General features: G+C 40.2%; 1 protein-coding gene across 1 annotated transcript in view; it reads right to left on the bottom strand.

Moving 5' to 3' along the window:
* The window catches only part of LOC118842851 (catenin alpha-2-like), a 190,073-nt gene extending 184,101 nt beyond the window's left edge, over positions 1 to 5,972 (bottom strand). Inside the window, exon 1 of the mRNA XM_036750154.1 lies at positions 5,690 to 5,972. Coding sequence (XP_036606049.1) covers positions 5,690 to 5,972 — 283 coding nt within the window. The remainder of the gene's footprint in view (positions 1 to 5,689) is intronic.
* Between the last annotated feature and the right edge of the window lie 16,224 nt (positions 5,973 to 22,196).

Here is a 22,196-nt window from a genome sequence, read left to right as displayed (position 1 = left end):
TCTTAGGTTGTGTTAGTACCAGTATGTTGTGGTATGAAGTCTGAGAAAGATTCAACTGATCTAGTCAGAAAATTCCTTTATTCTTTGATTACACTTTAGTTCCTGCCATGAATAAATGCTAATCACTCTTTTTTGTTTGTTTGGTTTGGTTTTTATTTGGGCGGGGTGGGAGGGGGGAGGAGGGATGATGGATATGGGCTCTGAGATTTCATTGCTCTTTGGAATTCCTAGTGAAGAAAAACTCTCAACGCTGACAACCAAAGATTCAATTTGTAGTTACTTAAGGCGAAGAGATTGGTAGGAGGCTGTAATCTTAATTCTAACTTGAGTGTCATAGAAAAGCCGTTCTAGCCCAGTTGAGCGAGTAGGAGTGCCTAGGAAGGAAGGCATTCCGTGGCCTTTCCATGATACCTGTCAGCTTCCTTGCACACAAGCTGTTGTGGTTTAGTTGTTTTTCAGTCACGTCTGACTCTTCACAACATCATTTGTGGTTTTATTGGCAAAGATAATGGAGTGGTTTGCCATTTCCTTCTTCAGCTCATTTTATACATGAGGTCACTGAGGCAAACAGGGTTAAGTGATTTGACCTGGGTCATATGACTAATAAGGCCAGATTTGAACTCAGGAAGATGAGTCTTCTTAACTTTAGGCCTGGCCCTCTATCCACTGTACTGTTATTGGCTTTATGAAATGGATACTGAGAAAGCTTTGAAATACTAGCAAAAGATCACCTTTGCTCTTCAGAAACATTCCTTATTCTGCCGTGGAAGCCTCAATGGTGCCTGTCATCGCTGCCCATAAAGGATAGAGCATGATCACTATTCCATATTCAACTCTTGCTTTGCCTCATTTACTTCACTTTAGTTGGATTTAAGGCTGCTGAGGGTTCTTCCCATTCTCATTCAAGATCTCATATCACTCAAATATTCAAATGGGTCTGTGATAATAGCAGTTTGGTAGTACCTGATAAAACAATCTATGCCTACCTATTCCACTGTGAGAGAAAAGATTAGTAATAACCAATTGTTAATGTTGGGGGATTCAGGGTTTTTCCCCTTTCCGTTTCCTCGTCCAGAGACTAGTCTTTGAAGTCTCTGGGCTGATGATGAGATTGGCCTAATCCTCCCAGAACATTTTTGGACAGGACCCCACCCAATTGGGGAGCTTATTTGTGATTAAAGTATAAAGAGAATCTAATCTCAGTGAATTCCTGCCCATTGTGTTCAACTTAAGTTGTCTGGGTGGAAATGAGTTTCTTTGTCCAAGAGCATAGACAAGATCAAAGTCACTATGCAGCCTCTTAGTATAATATTCCTTCTCTCATTAATTGTTCACTAACCAGAGTTGATTTTCCCTCTCAGGGATACCCCTAAATGTTCAAAACCTCCATGCAGGGTCTTTGGTTTCCAAGAGAACCACTGACCTCAATTTACCGATTATCTGCTAGCCTGATCAATAAATTGATTATTAATTACCCAGAAACTCTGTCTCAGGGATTTTTCATTCATCTCAGTTGTTCATATTGCCCTGAATATCTATAAGAAATCCACCTAAGATGCTAGAGGCCTTCCTTGTTTGTTCAGTGCATTGAGCACTTGAGCAATCTTGTTTGCCACCTGTCAGCCTTCTCTTTTGTCATGTGATCCACCCATCTTCTCTTCCTTTCACAAAATTCTGTGTTGACATCCTTTACGCATGTTCAGCTTTGGACTTCCTCATTGGTTAAATGTCACAATGCCCTTACACTCCCCACACACCTCATCATTTTTCTCTGTGATGAACACATTAATCAGTAGAGAATGATGATTTCTAAGATCTCCACCATGTCAAAAACTCACATTAATCTTAAAACAGTCTGATTGTGTTCTGCCATTCTACCATTATCTTTTATTTGTATGTATGTGTCTTAGTATATGGTGATGAGCACTTAGGGATAGATTGGAGAGGGGGGATTCAAAATCAATTAACCTTCTGTTCTTAGCAGTCCCCAAACTGGGTGAGATATATCAGCCAATGGCCTGCTAGTTTTCCCATCTGTGCACTGCCAGATCAAAAAGAGATTTCATTGAAGACAGGAGCTCCAACTCCCTCTCACTTCCCATTTAGGGGTGGTGGTATGAGGAGGGAAGAACAACTGACATCTCCCTCTCTCCCTCCTTCCCCAGGGAAGAGTCAGTTCCATAAATCTATAATGTGATAGCCCAGGCTGACATCCCCAAAGTCTCCTTTTAAATTCCCATCTTCAAGGACTACATTTTAATGATTTCACATTTGCTCTCATTTCAGAATCTTCAAATGTTTATAGCCTTGCATTAGTGTTGCCAAGTTCTCTTTAAGTTGGCTTCAAACTTTTATTTGGTTCACAATATAACTTCTGAGGGTCTCACATCGACAGACTTCTTACAAGCGTTAATTTTTCATTTCCATGATAGCTTTGCCTCATCATACAAATTATGTGACACAAATAAATGACACAATGGATACAGGGACTCATCTTTCTGACTCCAAATCTGGCCTCAGACACTTACTAGCTGTGTGACCCTGGGCAAGTCACTTAACCCTATTTGCCTTAGTTTCCTCAATGTAAAAGGAGCCGGAGAAGGAAATGGCAAACCACTCTAGTAACTTTGCAAGAAAACCCAAATGTGGTCACAGAGTCAGACACAACTGAAACGAATGAACAACAACACTTGTCTTTGACCAGAATTTACTGTCTACATATGATTTCACTCCCTCTTCTTCACATGGATAAAAGAATGAAAAATCCCAAAACGTTATGGGAAAAATGACAAAATCCTTTACAGAAATAATAATAATTGCAAAAAAACAAACCCCTTTTCTGTTGTGATTTGTGAATTCCAAAACACTTTCTTATCAAGGACTTTCTGAGTTTTTAATGTCTTAATTATGTGAATATGGCAATAAAAAAGAAGCTATCATAGCACCAGAATGCAGTTATACAGGTGCTGAAGTTACAAACCAGCTAAGGAACCAGGGCAATTAAGAGAGGCACATGATTTAGGCAGAGAGCTCTGGAGCAGGGGTCTACAGACTGAGGATTCTCTGTCCCTTCCTGACACTCTAAGCAAGGCATCGTCTCTCCTGGAGACCCAGATTCTTAATCATTCTCTCTCTGACACCTCTTCCTGCTCTCACATTTAATCCTCTTTCTGGAGTCTAAGTAGAGTCAATGACTATTAGTGGAACAGTCACATTGGAGAATTCCATGTAAAATGAATATCTGAATAAACAATGTGAAAAAGCATAGTAGCAGAGGGAAAGAATAACGGAACCTGTAAAATACGAAGCCTGCCAGAGGCTTAAGATATCTTAACTACTAATTTGAATAGGTTTCCGAGGTCTGATTGGAACTCAGGAAGATGAGTCTTCCCGACTCTAGGCCTGGCACTCTATCCACTGTACTGCTATTGGCTTTGGGAGTCAAGGGATGGCCCCTTTAATTAGAAAAAAAATAAAAAAAATCAAGCTGGGAGGGGAAGACCCTCAAGGTTGCTTTTTCAAAGAGAAACAGTTACCCTTGACATTCCCTCTAAACCTAGGCGGCCCAAAATATAGCCATTAAGTGGAGCTTAGGCAGGGACCTATTGTGGTCCAATCTATGAGCTTCAGAGTGAACTGGGTTTGAGGTTTTGAGAAAGAAGGAAGAAAAGATGGTTGGGTGGGGTGGGATGGGGTGGGGAGGGGAGGGGAGGAAAGGGATCTAGTCAGTAAACCCCAAGGTAAGTGGGCAGCTTATGGCTATCAAAATTTACCTTCCTTTGGAGAGAAGAAGGAGAAAGAGAGGGAGAGGGAGAAGGAGATGATGAGCTGAGTTACCCAATTAGCTCGGTCCCCATTCAGGCAACTCAGTCTACTCACAGGTTGTGTCTGTCCTTCATTTAAGAGGACCATGATATCAGGGAGATGATGACAGGACTTGCAGTTGACTTTGATTTGAGTGAGGGAGGGCTGTGCAAGGTCACCAGCCTCCCTTTCTCCTCCAGAGCCATCGGGATCCAGTGACCAGATATTCAACAACATGACTGGAGATGTCTTAAAACGGCCAGGGTCTCCCATTGCATCCTGGGTCTTCTCCAGTCATCCTGGTAACCATCTGGTCACTGGACCCAGATGGCTCTGGAGGAGAAAGTGAGACAAGTGATCTTACACAGCCCTCCCTCACTCAAATCAATGTCAACTGCAAGTCATGTCATCATCTCCCTGATGTCATGGTCCTCTTTGAAAACGAAGGACAAACACAATTGGTTTTGCAGAAATGGATATTGAGAAAGCTTTGAAATACTAGCAAAATGCCACCTTTGCTACTCAGAAACATCTCATATTGTGCTGTGGGAGCCTCAATAGTGCCTGTCATCGCTTTACATAAAGAATAGAACATGAGCATTACTGATTATGCAACTCTTAAAGCTTCCTGTGCCTCATTTACTCCATATGTATAAAGAACAGTTGAACTTAATGGCCTCTGAGGGTTCTTCCCATTGTCATTCCATGATCTCATATCACTTAAATATTCAAATACATCTGTGATATAAATTCATTAATTATTTACCTCCAAATTGCCTCATTCTATTCCTCTCTTCCGTTAAGACATAGCTCACGTGACACCTGCTTGAACTGCCTGTACCTTCCCTCCCTAGCTACTTTATATTTAAGTACCTGATATATTATAATTTGTATTCATTCTGTGTATACATGTTTTGTATCTACTCCTACTGTGGGTGCCAAAAGCGTTAGTCCAGTTTTAATCTAGTAAAGCGTTAAATTTTGAGCTTAAAACTGCACTAAGACTTTAGGGACATGATTTATGTGTGTATATTGCTTCCCCTATTCTAATGTAAGCCTGTTGTGGGATGTTAGTGGCATATAGTAAGTGCTTAAGTAGAGTATATAACAGGTACTTCATAAATACAATAAAATAAATTCATTGATTCATTCATTTTTAGAAAATCAAGGACATTCTGAAACCTAATTTCATTTAAAAAAATGCATCATTGCTCTAAAAAACACTACGAATAATCTGTTTTGCTGAATTATAACCATATCCAAAAAGGTAATAATTATTATTAGTATTAGATGACTTTGATTTGAGTGGGGGAGGGCTGTGCGAGGTCACCAGCCTCCCTCTATCCTCCCTAGCCATCTGGGTGCAGTGGCCTGATCTTCACCAGGATGGTGAAGATGGAGATGACCCAGGATGCAAATCAGCATCAACTGCAAGTCACGTCATCACTCGTATCTAAACCTGAATTTGATTCCACAAGTTTTAGTGCCACGCTGGGTGGGGGTTTAAACCGGAGAAGATAATTTTCATAATCCGCTCCCCCGCTGTTCTGTACTCGGGTATATGGGAATCTAGAGCTGACAGACCGCGTGAGTTAACTTCTGCATGGCTAGGACAAGAGTACGTGCTTCAGGAGGTATCACCCTCACTCCTGTTGGTCTCATCCTCACAAATCTTGTGAGATGATCAGAATGAGCGCTGACGTTCACGAGGCACTCAGAAGTTTACAAAGAGAAGGCTGCTGTACAGGGATTTCCTTATGTGAGTCTCACAATAACTCTTGGACACAAGAACTGAAAAGACTCAGCGCTTCGATGTATAAAGGCACAGCAAAGTGCTCTCTAAATACCAGTTGTCGTTTGTGCTTTTAGCGTCATTTTGCTGTACCCTGAGGCTCAGGGACATTAACTGGCTTGCAGTAGTCACATGCCCAGTACGGTGTTAAGAGGCAGGATGTGGTCCCATCTCTCAGCGGACCAATGTTCTTTCCATTGCTGTGTAATATCTCTAGAATAGGAGGGTGAGTTGAGGTACGACCCCCGTACTGCCGACCTTGTAGTTGAGGGGAGGTAGGAAGGTCCAGAGCACCAGGAAATGAACACCCGGTAGACATGGTGTTCTCTCCATATAAATTGCTGTAAGTTCTACAGAGCTCCTTCCTCCCACCCATCGACCGAGGTGAGTAGTTTTTGTTATTTAGTTGTTTTCAGTCATGTCTGACTCTCCATGACTCTATTTAGGATTTTCTTGGCAAAGATACTAATGTAGTTTGCCATTTCCTTCTCCAGCTCATTTTACAGATGAGGAAACTAAGGCAAACAGGGTTAAGTGACTTACCCAGGGTCACACAGCTAGTAAGTGTTTGAGGTTGGATTTGAACTCAGGTCTTCCTGACTCCAGGCACAGCACCCTATCCACTCTACAACCTAGCTTCCTCCAAATCCCGACTATAGACCGAGTACTCTATTTTTTATCCCCTTCTTCAGCTAAGGAAAGCCACATTCAGAGGTGAAGATACTTGTTCATAATCCCGGAGCAAGGAAATCTCAGAGATAGGAAAGGGTAGAAAGTCCTTGCCTTCTCTATTCCATTACTGGCCCTTCTTTCAAATCTGCACCCCTATTCCATCCAGGCTCGGCCCCCTTTACTTGACAATAGAATGGGCCAGGCACAGATGGATTTTCATCTGAATTGTTCTAAGGAATGCTCACATCAATAGAACTATAGAAATTAAGTAGAGACCAGAAGAAAAAAAGCAGCCCAGGCTGTTTAGCGTCCCTGGGAGCAACATTGTGAACAGCAGTCATGTGACCTCACAGACAACCGTGTGCTGGAGCCAGCTCTAATGTTTTCCAAGAACTGACTGTTAAATTTTTAGTGTAAGCATTTAGACCTTAGCAAGTAGCCACCACTACAAACTGGGGTTTGGTTTATTGTTTAAAAAGAGTGGTAGAGAAAACGATAATGCTGCAGATTAAATGTAAAGTGTATGGATCTCCTTCCACCACCCCCTACCCCAGGCAGAGTTGTTGAGAATTTATCAGCATCCTATAAACTTTGCTTGAGCCCAGCAAGAGTTTAGTAGAAGGGTTAGGGAAGGAAGTCATCGTCAACCTGCAGGCCTGGTAACTGTAGGATGAGGAGGAGGAGGAGGAGGAGAAAGAGGATGAGGAGGATGAAGAGGAGGAAGAGGAGGAAAATGACAGTAATAAAAAATAATAAACATTTTGCTTTTATACAGCACTTAAGGTTGGCAGAGCACTCCACATGAACTGTCATCTGAGTCTCATAATACCCCTACTTATAAGTTGTGTAACATTACTCTCCCATTTCTAATACTTTATCTCAAAAAAATAAATCTTAAAACCAAAATGAAATTAAATTGTTATTTTTTAAAAAAAGATAAATATAAAGAGTATAGTCACAAGTGAAGTTTGACGGGTTAATTTTGAATGCTATTCCTAAAGCAGATTTTATAAGAAATTGACCGAATTAGAGTAGGTTTCAAAAGATTTGGGGGGTCTTTTAATGCTAGAAATTGAAGATTTCCATCTAGTTGTTCCAGGAAGTGTCATCTAAAACCTATTTCCTCTGGACTTTAAGTGAACCATGGCGTATTTCATGACTTTCTCCAGTTATCCTAGTGGGAATGTGTTCAAGAAAAGCCATCATATTCCCTTTTATTTCTGGCTTGGCCTGAAGAGGTCAATGTTTCTCTTTAAGCGTCTAACTTTAATACTCAGAAGTGACAGTTGCTGGGGCCACTCCAGGCCATGATTTTCTTTTACTTCCAACATCAGAGAAAGAAGCACAAGGGAGTGAATAAAAAATTATTAATAGGAAAGAGAAAGAAGATACAAGACCATATAATCCAAGAAATGGCTGTTAGTTGTCTTGTAGGGGTGGGAAACTTGCAGCTTCAAGGCTTTATGTGGCCCTCCAGGTCCTTTGACTGAAATCAGATGGCACTTTGAGGACCTGGAGGGCCACATGCGGCCTCGAGGCCATAGGTTGCCCACCCCGCTAGAGCATCAGCTCAATGTTTTCATCAGGGAAACTTTAGGACAGATCTCCTCAAACCCACCACAATATCCCATAACATCATAGCCTTACACATAACAGGTTCACATCTATAACCACAGCCCATGGGGCAATCTTGCTACCAGAGGGAACTTAGGGACACAGTGCACAGAGTACTGGGCTTGGTGTCAGGAACACCTGAGTTCAAATCCATCCTCAGATGCTTACTAGCTCTGTAACCCTGTAACCCTTTAAAAAAGATAAACAAAACAAGTACCTACAGCCACGATCGAAGGTTAACAAGTAAGTGTGGAGTGCTAGCCCTGTAGTTGACTTTGTAAGAAATTAATCTAATGCCTTTATCTGCCTCAGTTTCCTCACCTGTAAAATAATAGCGCCTACCTCCCAGGATCATTGTGAGGCTCAGATGAGATCATCTATGGGCTTTGCAAACTTTAAAGTTCTATACAAATGCTAGCTTTCACCAAAGTGCTCCTTCATGGTCCCTCAACAAGTAAGACTTGTTAGTGTCATTTCATGGGTGTTCACGGTGTCTCCCCACAGAAAATGGGGAGGAACCCTGGTGGATATTTCTTTGTGTGTCTCATAGATATAATACAATAGAGGCTAAAGACAAACCAACCAAAAACCCCAAACATGTATTACTCACATGGATGCTACTGAGCAACTACTTCTAGTTGTCATCCATCTTTTTAAAAAAAGAAAGAACTCTCCCCCCATAATGAAGGTTATTAATGAGCCCAGGCTTCTCCTTAGCTTTTTAATCACAACATTCTTTCTATGGATGTGCTGTGCTCTCATGCTTCAGACTCCTAGTCTCTAAAGAATGACTATGTGGGTGTCATTCAAAGGGGCAATGCAGAAGAACATGGTTGTTCAGTCACTCATTTATTAAGAACACAGTGTTTAGTGCCTGGCACTGTGCTAGGTGCTGGGCATACAAAGTAAGGAAAAGAAAATCCCTGCTCTCCAGGATCTCAAAGTTAAATGGGCAAGATAATTAAAAATGCAACCTTTGTACACATAGCTATTTATAGGATAATTTGGAAATAATCAACAGAAGGGAAGGCATTTGAATTAAGGGGGTTAGGAAAGGCTTTCCATAGGAGGTGGGACTTTAGCTGGGACCAGAAGGATGTGAGGGAACCCAGGAGGGGCCAATGTAGATGGTTTGCCTTCCAGGCATGGAGGACAGCCAGTGAAAATACCAAGGTAAGAAGATGAGATGTATTGTTAGAGGCACAGTGAGGTGCCAGGGAAGCCAGGAGGGGCCAGTGAGGGTGGTTTGCCTCTCAGGCATGGAGGACAGTCAATGAAGATGCCAAAGGCAAGAAGATGAGATGTCTTGTTAGAGGCACAGTAAAGATGCCAGTGTCACCAGATTGAATGGGGCTATAATGTAAATGAAGACTGGAAAGGTTGTGAAAGGGGCAAGTTATTCAAGTCTTTGAAAACCAAATAGGGGATTTTATGTTTGATACTGAAGGGGAAAGGAAGTCATTTGTTTTTATTTAGTAGAAGGGAGTGACCAGAATGGGGTAGGAAGAGGATTGTGATAGCAGAAAATCCAATAGTCTATTTCAATGATCGAAGTGTGAGGTGATGCAGGTCCACACCATGATGGTAGTAGTGTTAGAAGAAACAAGAGGTCATTTGCAAGAGATGTTATGAAGATAAAATCAATCAGTCATTGTAGTTTAAGGGGCATAAGAAGATTCAGGGATGATATCGAGACTGCAAGCCTGGGTGATTGGGAGCATGGTGGTTCCCTCAGTAGATATCATTTGGTTGTTGTCCTTCATTGTCAAAGAGGACTCAAATGACATCACTATAATGGGATCAAGGTACAGTGTGTCTGACTGTGGCTGATCCAATCCATATGAGCTTAGAAGGCTCTGCCATAGGTCATGCACAAAATAGTTCACATGAACATCTGGAGTGGAGATGTCTCTAAATCTGTGCATCTCAAGTATCTTTTGAGCTATTGTGATTCTGTTTTGCTCAGAGAGTACAGAGCCTTCTTTGATGTGGCCATGCCATACTGGCTGGGCCTGTGCCAGCATCTCCCAGGTCTCCCAATCCATACTACAGTTCTTCAAAGAGACCTTGAGAGCGTCCTTGGGTCACTTCTTCTAACCTCCACCTAAGCACTCACCTTTGTGTGATTTCTTTTAGGTAAACATGCATTTGGCATTCCAACAACATGGCCAGCCCATCAGAAATATGCTCTCTGAAGTGAAGTTTGAATGCTTGGCTTATCCACTCAGGAGAGGACCTCAGTGTCCAGTACCTTCTCCTGCTAGGTGATCTACAGAATCTTCCTAAAACAATTCAAATGGAAGTGATTCAATTTTCTGGCATGGCACTGGTATACTGTCCAAGTTTCATTCAATGAAGTCAGCACAATGGCTCTGTAGACCCTCAGTTTGGTAGGCAGTCAAATACTTCTTCTCTCCCATACATACCTTCAGAGGCTCCCAAACACTGAGTTAGTTCTTGCAATGCATGTGTCAGCCTCACCATCTATGTGTACATCCCTAGAAAGCATACTACAAAGGTAGATGGTTTTATCCACAACATTCAACATTTCTCCATTTGCTATAACCATGTTCCATGTATGGATAGTGTGGTGTTGGGGGGCAGAGAAAATCTGTTTTCCTCATATGAATTTTAAAGCAAAATTAGCACAGGCAGCAGAGAATCAATCTATATTTCCTTGCATCTCAGCCTCAGAGGCTGCATCGAGTGGACAATCATCTGCAAACAAAAAGTGGCTCCCCAATTCTCCCTCCATGAAAGAAGGTGAAGCTCCCAACAGTCACAGTGCAGTTAGGAAGTTTGGGGGTGGAAAAGATAATGAATTCTGTTTTGGAAATGTTAAGTTTAAGACTACAATGTTCAAGATTGCAAAATCCTTTCATCTGACCATGATCTATTGGCTTTCCCCCTCTTCTTCTGTCTTCCCTTACCAAATCCTTCTCTTCAACTGCACCATGACCTTTACTTCCTTGGCTCCTCAATTATTTTCCAGTTAACCTTTCTACACTAACCACTCTTTCTTCTTTTCCTCATCTTGACCCCTGGTGAACTAATTCAACATTTCATTGTCCTCCTGGCTCGAATCCTTATTTCCCTTATAATATCAAAAAATTATACTGGATATCAACTCCAAACATCAAATATCTTTATACTGACTACTCTCAAGTTTACCTATCCCATCCTCACCTTCCCACTGACTTCCAATCTCACATGCTCGAATTCTTCTCAGCCATCTCAAACTGGATGCCCAGCAGACAATTCATTATGTTTATACCCCCCAAACCATTTCCGTCCTTTCAACTTTCCTGTTACTTTAGATGATAACCCCATCCTCCCCGTAGCTCAGGTTCACAACCTATGTGTCATTTCAGCTGCTCACTATGTCTTATCCCCTATGTCCAATAGATTGCCAAGACATATATATTTTACCTTTGTAGCATCTCTCAAATGCACCCCTTTCTGTCCTTTGATGCTCCTTACTTTTCTGATGCAAGCCCTCATCCTTCAGGCTTGTACAATCACAATGGCCTGGGGAGGGTCTGCCTGCTTAAATCACCCCCTACACCAAACCTCCTTTCAGCCACTAGAGTTATTTTCATAAAATACCGGTTCACCTATGTCATACTCCTACTCAATAAACTCCAGTGACTCCCTATTTCCTGTAGGATCAAATAGAAAATCCTTTATTTGCTATTAAAAGCCTTTCAATTCCTACCTTTACAGTCTTCTTAGACTTCAGTCCCTACCATGTAGTCTTTAATGCAGTGATTCTGGCTTCCTTCCTGCTTCTCAAATAATAAACTCCATCTCTTGGCTCTGGGCGTTTTCTCTGGCTGTTCCCCAAGACTGGAATGCTCCCCCTCCTCATGTCTGCCTACTGGATTCTCTGCTTTCCTTTAAATTGCACGTAAAACCTCACTATCTACAAGAATCTTTTTCTAACCCTTCTTAATTCAATTGCCTTCCGTCTCTTAATTGTTTTCCATTTACCCTGTGCATAGCTTGTTTGGACATATATTTGTTTGCTTATTGTCTGCCCTTTAGACTGTGAACTCTTTGAGGGAAAGAACTAGCTTCTGCCTCTTTAGCACAGAGTATTTATGTGCTACAGACTTTTAATGTTCCATAAACAATGAGTGTTTATTGACTGACTAAGATGTCAACAGCCAGTTCAAGATGTCCAGTAGGCCATTGGAAACAGTAGTTTGGTGATCAGGAGAGAGATTACGAATGGATACGTAGATGTGACAATCATCAGCATAGAGATGATAGCTGAATCTTTGGAACTTAATGAAGTCACAAAGTAAAATGATTTATTGGAAGAATAGATGAGAGTCCAGGGCAGAGTCCTTTTGGACACCCAGGATGGACAAGCATGACCTGGATGAAAATCTAGTACAAGAAACTAAGGGGAAATAGGTAGGATGAGAGCCAGGAGAGGGTACTGGGAGGGTACTGGCTTGAAAACCTAGAGTAAAGAGAATATCAGGGAAGCTGTAGGGTGGTCCAGAAGGATGAGGAATGAGAAAAGGGCATTAGATTTGGCAATTAAGAAGTTTTTAGTAACTTCAGAGAGAACAGTTTCAGCTGAATGATAGTGTTGGAAGTGAGACCATGGAGAGTTAAAGAGACAGTGAAACGGTGCAGAATGCTCAAGTAGCACAGTGAGATACTATCAAACTGTGAATATCTGTTGGAGTCTGGACTACACAGGGGGTAGAATACAGCAGTGGGTGAAACGAGGATGGTTTCAATTTTTACAGGTCTTGCCATCCTGAGTTCAAATGTGACCTCAGACACTTACTAGCTGTATGACCCCAGGTAAGTCACTTAACCCTGTTTGCCTCAGTTTCCCCACTTATTAAATAAATTGGAGAAGGAAATGGGAAAGCATTCTAGTATCATTGCTAAGAAAATCCCAAACTGGGTCACAAAGAGTTGAGCATGATGGAAAAAAACTGAACAAAAATATGGTGTGTCATTTGCTTGCTCCTTGTTATAGAAGAAATTTTCATGGAAGAAGTGGTATAAAGGACATAAGCAAAGATACATATAAGATATCCTAGTCAAATAGCAAAAATGAGTTGTAATTAAGCTTGCATAATACATTGGAAACCACTCAACATCAAGAGATCTTTTGAAAGACCCTTGGTCTTGTTAATGAACCACTTATGGCAGATTGCAGGCAGAGAGTGATAAGTGTCAAAGAAGATGTCCAGATATATAAAGCCTATGGTTTACACTGTTAGAAAGAGTGCCTACATTGATGGATCTCCAGACTGAAACACATAAAATGTTAAGGGAATGTAAAATAAGGAAGTAATCAATAAATAAATCTGTAAGTAAAAAGCTGGATCTCCTGAGAACCTCCTTGGAGGAGTTTGGTTTAGAACCAGGTTTTTAAAGAAGGAATGCATATTATTTGATTGAAAGGAATTAGATGTGGTCCTAGGCTAGGTGAAAAAAAAAGTGAAGGCAGGCAATGCCAGTACAGTGGAAATAGGCTTTGGAGTCAGAGTGTAAAGCCCTCCACCAACACGAACTACCTAGGTGAGTCTTTTACCTTCCCTCAGCTCTCAGTTAACTCCTATGTAAAATAAGGGATTTTGGACTGGATCCCTAAAAAGTCCAACACAGCTTTAGGTTTTGGAACATAAGTGGGGCTTAGCAATGGCTATCATGGAACACTTAGATAGGATTAGAAATGGTTTCGGGAATTAAGAAGAACATATGAATGCCAAGTTGAAGAGGTCTTGGAAAAAAACAACTTGATTTCTGTCCCAATTCTATTAATAGGTATGGAAATTAAACATTTATGGGATTCCATTTGTGAATGAAGCACTCTAGCATTGGTTTCGACAGTGAAGGCTGCACTGGTACACTAAGACAGCCAAAGGAATCTATTGCTTTCAATAATTAAGGTGTAGGCCCAGATCATCAGAACTTCCTGTGGTTATCCTACTTAGACATAGCTAGAAGAAAACCAAGATGACTTCTCTTCACTTAACTGTGAGCTCTCTGAAGACCTCAAAAAGTTTAGACCACCAATGGTTAGATCTTTAATTTGCTCTGGGAGATATTCAGCCACCCAGCTTATCTTTTAAAATTTTACAACAGTACTGTTAGTTGTTTTTAGATGAAAAATGTTACAATGGAAAATCTATCCTCTGGGCTTCAAAAAGGACAAAACCTAGTTATTTAAGAGCACAGTACCCTGTATGTGCCTCCAGTTAAACCTGAGTGTGCTTTCCCCACATTTGGTGGAGGGGGAAAGAAACACATATAACTGCCAGTCAGTAGCCAAATGGTAGGCAAGAAATGAAAGATTTAGTGTGGGATGCTGCCTGCAGAAGCCCTGATAAGGCTGCCCTTCATACACTTATAATATCAGAAAAAAAAATAAGTATTAGAAAAAAGAAAGTCAAGGTGTCTCCATTATTCATATAGTCAAGAGGAATGATCAGGTATTAATTGCATTTTAAAGTATCTTACAATATAATATATAAATATATAATATATTTAATGTGAATTAAAATTTAAATAATTGTTTTACAGTTAAATATAATTAATTATCATGTATTTCCTACATAATAGGTGCAGTGGATACAGGGGCAAGTTTGCAGTCAGGAAGACCTGCATTCAAATCCAGCCACAGACACTTATTAGCTGCGGGACCCTGGATAAGTCACTGAACCTTGTTTGCCTCAGTTGCCTCACCTGTAAAATGAGCTGGAGAGGGAAATGGCAAACTACTCCAGGATCTTTGCCAAGAAAACCCCAAAAGGAATCATGACTGAAAATGGCTAAAGAACGACATTTTGTACTTGTTGCCGGAATGTAGAAGACTTTCCAAGGGAAAGAAAGCTCACTGTCTATGGGGTCTTGAGCAAGTCATTTAATCGACGTCTCATGGTCTCAGTTTCGTCATCTGCAAAGTGAGGCAGTTGGACTAGATAATCATCCAAGATCCATTTCCAGCTGAATCTTCCTGCTCTAAATCTCGGATGCTTAGGTACAGTCTAAGCTCCTTGCTCGTAAGGACTTTACTCTGATACAGGAGACGGGACAGATATACAGACACATCCGATCAGTCCTCAAGTATTACTAAGGACCTATTTTGTGCCAGGCACTGGGCCAAGCACTGCATATTCATAGAGTTATAGTAAGATTTAAACAACATTAAACATCCACATTTTAAAGAGTACAAAATTCAAACAACACTGAAAAGATGCCACAGGTATAAATCACCACTCTTTGGGAACAAAGAGGGAAGGAGCATGACAAGTGGATGAAGGCTTTCCTGAAGGCTCCATCAAGTACTGAGCCAGGCCTGGAAATCCCAGGTGATCTTGAGACGGTATTTTTATCGATGAAAATCTCAGTATAATGTTTCCTTTCTAGGAACACCTGAATAATCATCCCCAGGTAAATGGCCAGATCACAGTGTCCACCTGACAAAATCTAATTAACTAGAAGGCACACACGAGGCTGTGTATTCCATTCCCAATTTCCCCAGGTTTCCAAACAAGGGAAATGCCAGTTGTTTCCATGTGCTTTTCCTTTTCCCTCTGGCACGTTCCTCTGCTCCCTTCACTGCACTCAGAGAAACATAAAAACAGAACCTCGTTTCAAATATTCAAGGGAGAACATTTACTGACAGCTGACAAAACAGAAAGTGGCTGTACAAGATAGCAGCCAATTAAAGAAGCAGGGCAGTGGGAGGAATCTGGCAAAAGAACCAAGAATTCACACCTATAGAGACCCACCTATTGATACTTAGAAGCACAGAAAGGGGTGATTTGGACTTGCTTACTTTACTGGCAGAATTAAAAACCCCAAAATATGCTTTGCAGAAATTAAAATGGTCACCTTTTCACTGGCTGAATTCCAGCAGGGACAGGTCTACTTTGGTGCTTCCAAAAATGGCCCCAGACACAATGTGCGGCTCATGTGACTACTCTAATCAATTCAGCTGGCCGCATTCCTTCTGTGCTTTGATCTGTATAAGCAATTATTTTCCAATCCATGTCTGTCCCTAATACTGTTGAGTAGCAATGCTTTTAAAACTACTGCACTTTGCCCTAAAGGTGGTTTGATTTCATTGCAGCAAAAAGATTTCTACATAGAGATTAAACAATTGTAAGTATTCAGGGGCATAGATAGCTAAATGTGAGAACGTCTAGCCACATCATTACCCAGGAAGAAAGAGAAACATGGAAAGCATTTAAAAAATTAAGAATTAAAAAAAAAATAAACAAATACCCGGATGTTAGGAACACATTCTAAGCTAACAAAATAATGCTTCTTTAAGACAGTTTGTTTTGGAGAAAGTCATGGCATCTCACTCCATGTATTTATCAATGTGACAAGAAACCATGACTGACTATTACCAAAAAAATAATGATGACGATGATACTCTGATGAATCCATCATTTCAGTGATGTGGGCACCCTTCCATCAATACCAATCACAAACTACTCAAGCCTCACCCCCCTTACCCTGTTGGATTCTCATTCACTTGTTCCCATGAATGCCCCCTTGGAGAATCTAGACAGAAAACCACAGATCTGTGCACTGGAACACTTTAGACAGGTCTGTAGCACTTTCACATACATTATTTCCTTTATTTTTAATGACAATCCTGAAAGGTTAAGAGAGGACAAATATTGGTATCTGTATTTCGTAGTTCAAGAACATAAAGAGTTAGTGAAGTGAATTGAGTTTGTCAAGGTCACAGACTCTAATCTAGACTTTCTGGTTCCTGGTCCAGTGTATTTTCCATAATGCTCAGTTTCCTGCTGTTCTCTCATTTTATTTGTAGCAGAATTGGCACTGTTGGGGGGAGAAATGATTTCCAAGAGCCCTTTATGGGCTGTAAAACCATCAGCACATTAACCAAAATTCCCTAAGATAATATTGTCATGAGGAAATGAGAGCTGAAAAACAAGCCTTAAATGTCTACCTCTGATTATTTACATGATCACACTTGGCAGTTGTCACATGAGGCTTTTGGTAAGCTCTAGAAGAGAAAAGTATCCAGGCTATCTTATTGGGAATGAGGTTTAAATTAAATGAATAAATTGGGGCTTCAAGTTCAGCATCCATTGAACAATGCCCTCACTAATGTGGGCAATAGTATGTCTCACAGGTGCCTCCAAATGAACACATCTTAAAGATATTCCTGACAGTCCTTGGCTCTTTGAAATTCAGATCACTTATACTCATGGCTGGCCCAGATTCAGCAGTCAGAATTATGAAGAATACTGATTCCATTTTTTTTTCTTATCCTTCACCTAACATTGTAGGAGCAGTTACAAGAAAGTTGAAACAAAAGCTTCTTAGCTATGAGTATATTTGTTACATTTAGACAACCAGTGATGAACAAAATATTCTTTTTTTCAAGGGGAAAAATTTCAGTTCATTACGTGCATTCCAAAAATTGCTTTTGTGAATACTTTAGTGTATAGACAACCTTCGTTTCTGTCTTTTGCTCTCTTGAACATATGCTTAGCAGTGGGATTACTGTGGCAAAAAATATGGATATTGTAAGTTAGTTCTAACTTTGTTCAGAATAGTTGGAGCAAGTTACAGGTGGTATCATCCCCTACCTAGAAAACCATGCTTTGGGACAAATATTCAAAAAAAGGAAAGAAAACAAAAAAGCAGATCAGAAAGCATCTAATATATAAAACATGTTGGATCATTTTAATGGTATTCCACATTAATAGTATGCCACCGATGCAATGAAAAGAAGGCCATCCATTTTCTCAATTGTTCTCTAGGGCCACTATAAATACCCATCACCAAGTTTGTGTTACGGTTCTTTCTGATTCCATTGTTATAGTCATCATATAGATTGCTTTCTTGGTTCTGTTTATTTCATTCTGAATCAGTTCATTCGAATCTTTCTATCCCTCTTTGAATTTTTTCATACTTATTGCTTCTTACTGTGCAAGAATATTTCATTACACATTATTTTGCCCTCCAGTTGATAAGCCTACACTTTGCTTCTCAGACCTTGTTGGCACAAAATGTGCTAATTTTGTTGTATCTGGGACCTATCTGTCATTGACATTCTGGGGACAACTATCTAGCAGTATGGTTTGATTGTTAAAGGAGATGTCCATTGAAGTAACTTCTTTACTATAATTTTAATTTGTTTTCTAGAATTGTTGGACCCAGGTAGAGCTTATCTTAATAAGTTGATCCTCATCAAAAACAGCTCCATCAAGCAATTCCATCTTTTGTCAACTTTGCCAATGTGCTGGATTTGAGGAGAAACCTCAATGTTGCTTGGGTTTTTATTTCTCTTATTTGTTATTTGAAGAAATTCCTCTTGTGATTGTTACAAGTTTATAATTTCTGTACTGAAATCAATTCCTTCAGTTATTTTAACCACTCTTCCATTGGGGAATGTGTTGTTGTTCTTGATGTTTCATTAATCCTATATATTCAAGTTAGTTTCCTATATATCTTGGATAGCATATTCTTGTCAGAGATATGGGATACAAAGCCCCACCCCACTCCCAGTTGATCACTTCCCTTCTTATTTGATATTGGTGCATTGATTTTGTTCATCCAACTTTTTTTTCAATTCTGTGTAATCAAAAATTTCTGTTTTATCAATTATGATGTCCTCTATCTAGTGTTTGGTTAAGAATTTTCCCCATAGCTATACTTGTGAGGGTACCTTATGTATTATTTTCTTCCTTCCTTTTTCTCTTCCTCCCTCCCTTGCTCTTTCCTTCCTTCCTCTCTCTCTCCCTACTTCTTTCCTTCTTTTATTCCTCCCTCCCTCCCTTCCTTGCTTCCTTTCTTTTTTTTACTTTCTCTCTCTCTACCTCCCTATTTTCTTCCTCTTCTTTCCTCCCTTCCTTTCTCCCTCACCACCCTTCCTTTCTTTTTTCCTTCCTTCCTCTTGTATCTTCTTTCTCTCTCCTTCCCTATTTCCTTCCTTCCTTCCTTCTTTTCTTCTTTCCTTCTTTTCTTCCTTCCTTCCTTTCTTCCTTCCTCTTTTTTTCTTTCTTAGTTTGCATAGAATCATGATAGAATCATGATGGAAAGGGGCCTCTTTAATAATCAGGATAGCTGATTCTGACTCTTTCCTCTGCTAATTCCTATGCATGTGACCTGGGGCAAGTTACTTAAGCTCTCTGGGGCTCAGGTTCCCCATTGATAAAAGGAGGCAGTTGTGTTCTCTGCTTTCTAATATCCCTTCCCAACTCTAACATTCTGAGAAATCTCTCAGGCCTTCATTAAGGAGCACACAGTGAAATGCTATCTATAAATTATAACAAGAGAAACTGACTAGTGTGACATGGTGCTGCTCAATTCAGTAGGACAGAAAGAAGCCTGACTACTGCCATTCAAGACACATCATCTTCAGGAAATCTTTGAGGGATCTCAAAAGATTATTCACCTCAAGGCAGGCCTGAACTCCTGAAGTCTGGGCCTATTCATTGTCAAAGCAATCTGTCAGCCAAGTTGCTTTTTTAATTCAGGATAGAAGGATAGGAGAACAAACAAACAAACAAATTCAAATTCTTTGAATAAATTATCTTTGCCAAGAAATCCCCAAATGGGGTCAGGAAGAATGAGACACAACTGAAAAAGAAATAAATGACAAATACAGTCCCTAAAACCTCTGGCTGGGGCACCCACAGTGGAAGCTATCCAAGGGCTGTTGGCAAAATTACCTTTCCCTCCTTGTCACTCCCCTCCTCCACAAGAGAGATTCTAAATGTTTGGCTCTGTGCTTTGGAGCAATGACTGGGATACAAGATCCCTGTCTTTGCTTTCATTGAGACAAAATTAGTTCCTCGTTAACATGCATCCTTATTTATTTGTAAATAAATACTTGCATGTATATTAGGGACGTAGGTCCAAAAAGTTTTATGAAATAGATATGTGATCAAAATATTTGCAGATTTTCTTTTTTTTTTAATTTCATTTTGAAATTAAAAGTATAAAACAAGATCATTTCCATATACACAGAAAAGAGAGGATTTTATGTTGACATGGATTTCCCATTTAGAGCATATGGTTTTCAAAAAAGTATATAATGAACTCAGTAAGTTACTTTCAAAACTGTCTAGTTTCTCTGTGCTTCCTTCTGAATATCTTTCTGTCTTCTGTTCATTATTAAGTGTTTAAATAGCTACTTTTGAGGTGAGGGTATCACTAATTTTAACTTTTGCTTTTATTTGGTTTTTTGGCCTCGAATTACATTTTCTTCAAATTTTTTCCATCTTTTAATCACTATTTCATGGAGTTACTGATTTCTCTTTTGTACATTCTAGATTTCACAGACACTATCCAGGAGTGGAGAACCTGTGGTCTCAAGGCCACATGTGGCCCTCTAGGTCCTCAAGCACAACCCTTTGAATCCAAACTTCACAGAATAACCCTGCCAAAGGGCTTCATTCGAGGATCTAGAAGGTCATGTGACCTCGAGGCCACAGGTTCTCCACCCTGCTGACCATACTTTGGGTAAGGTTTACCAGTTTATTTGCCAAGGGAATTGTTTTCCTAATTATTTTGTCAAAATTGTTTCATTTTTAAAAATTACTTCATTTCTTCTAGGTATCCATGCAGTTTTTGAAGAGAGAGATAGAGCATTTATTAAATGCTTACTATGTGCCAGGCCCAATACTAAGCACAGGGAATATAAATATAATCTCAAGGGGTTTCTATTCTATCCTTTATTATTGCATCCTGCCTCACAACAGGACATCTATGCCCTAAGCCTTGATGTGGAAGGCCCATCTAAGTCTTCACAGGACCACATTGGTCGCTGCCTTTTTCAGTCACTTCCAAGGTTCTCTCTGTGTATTTATGACTTTTCTGGCACCTTTGGGGGGCTCCTCTCACCGCCTCTGAATTTTGAGTCCTAAAGGCTGCACATGTCTCTGGCCCATCTCTGGTTTTGTGCAGTGAAGCTGTAGACTTGTTTGCCTAAAATGGTGCTGGTTTTTCTGCCTGGATTTTTTTCTGAATTTCTAGAATGGATGGAGTTACTCGTTCTGGTTTTTCATTTGAGTTCTTGATTATTGTTCAGTGTGAATTTTAGGTATTTGACAGAGTAGAAATATGGGATCCAGGCACTCTGCCTTGCTCCAGAATCCATCTGGGCAGGAAGTGAGACACTCACACATTTGATCATATTAAATATAACTTCAAATTTTCATTTATAATTCTGGGTTACAATTAGGAACATTAATAAGACAGCGTGATACAATGCCAAAATGATGGATCTGGAGTCAGAAAATTTGGGATGAGATATAAATGCTGCTTCCATTTTCAGCTTAGTCTTTTTCCTCCTTTGGCCTCAGTTGGGTCAGACCAGACAACTCTAAAGTCGATTCTAAATCCAAATTCTATTATCTTATGAACTTTGGTCTAATAGATGACTCTATGGAAGTACATGAGCCATGTGTGTGTACATAATTCCTGATAAGTAAATTGTCTTGCTGGATTTTGTTCTAAACTGGACCCCATCTCTAGTACTGCACTCAGTTCTGGGTGCCACATATTGGTCACATTGAGAAGCTGTAGAACATTCAGAGAAGAAATTTCAGGATGCTGGAGGATTTGAAGATCATGCTATAAGGGGACTGGTTGAAGAAGCTGGGGATGTTTATCCTTGAGAAAAGAGAACTGGGGTGGGTGGGTGGGTGGTGGGTGGCATTATGCAGCGAGATACCAAAGTAAATGCGATGTTGGACTGGAACTCAAATCCTCCCTCACATACAAGCCACATGACCCATGGATAGTCATTTAATCTATCATGGCCACTGTTTCCTCATCTGTAAAATGGACATAATAATAACACCCATCTCACAGGTTTGTTGTGACAATCAAAGGAGATATTTGTGTAGCACATTGCAAACCTTAAAGCAGGGCCTAAATGGGAGCTGCTGCTATGATCATTAATAATTATGATTTTTAATTCTGGCTTATTTAAAGGAACTTCCCACACTGAAGATCTCCAAGCCAAGGTTGGATGACCAGCATGCTAAGGAAGAGGTTTTATTTGCGCATGGGTTAACATCAGGCAGCTCCAAAGGTCCTTTCCAATTCTGAGTTATCACACTGTTCACTAAAGAAACAGAATTTTAAGTAGCCTAATACTATATGCCATTTCAATTAAGTGACCTTCCTCATATGACTGTCCCATGTCATTAGCAAGCACTGCTCATTCTTTGACCTACATTGTGCCATGATTGAAAAGCTTATTGTCCCCATCTGATGCTGACTACTAGATACATGCTGACCATGGTTGGACAAAACAATGACCTATGTCTCAGCCCCCAAA

The sequence above is a fragment of the Trichosurus vulpecula genome, chromosome 3 (genome assembly GCF_011100635.1).
Source record: "Trichosurus vulpecula isolate mTriVul1 chromosome 3, mTriVul1.pri, whole genome shotgun sequence".
NCBI lineage: Eukaryota > Metazoa > Chordata > Mammalia > Diprotodontia > Phalangeridae > Trichosurus > Trichosurus vulpecula.
Note: the sequence above shows the minus strand (reverse complement) of the source record. Positions and strands in the feature narration are given on the sequence as shown.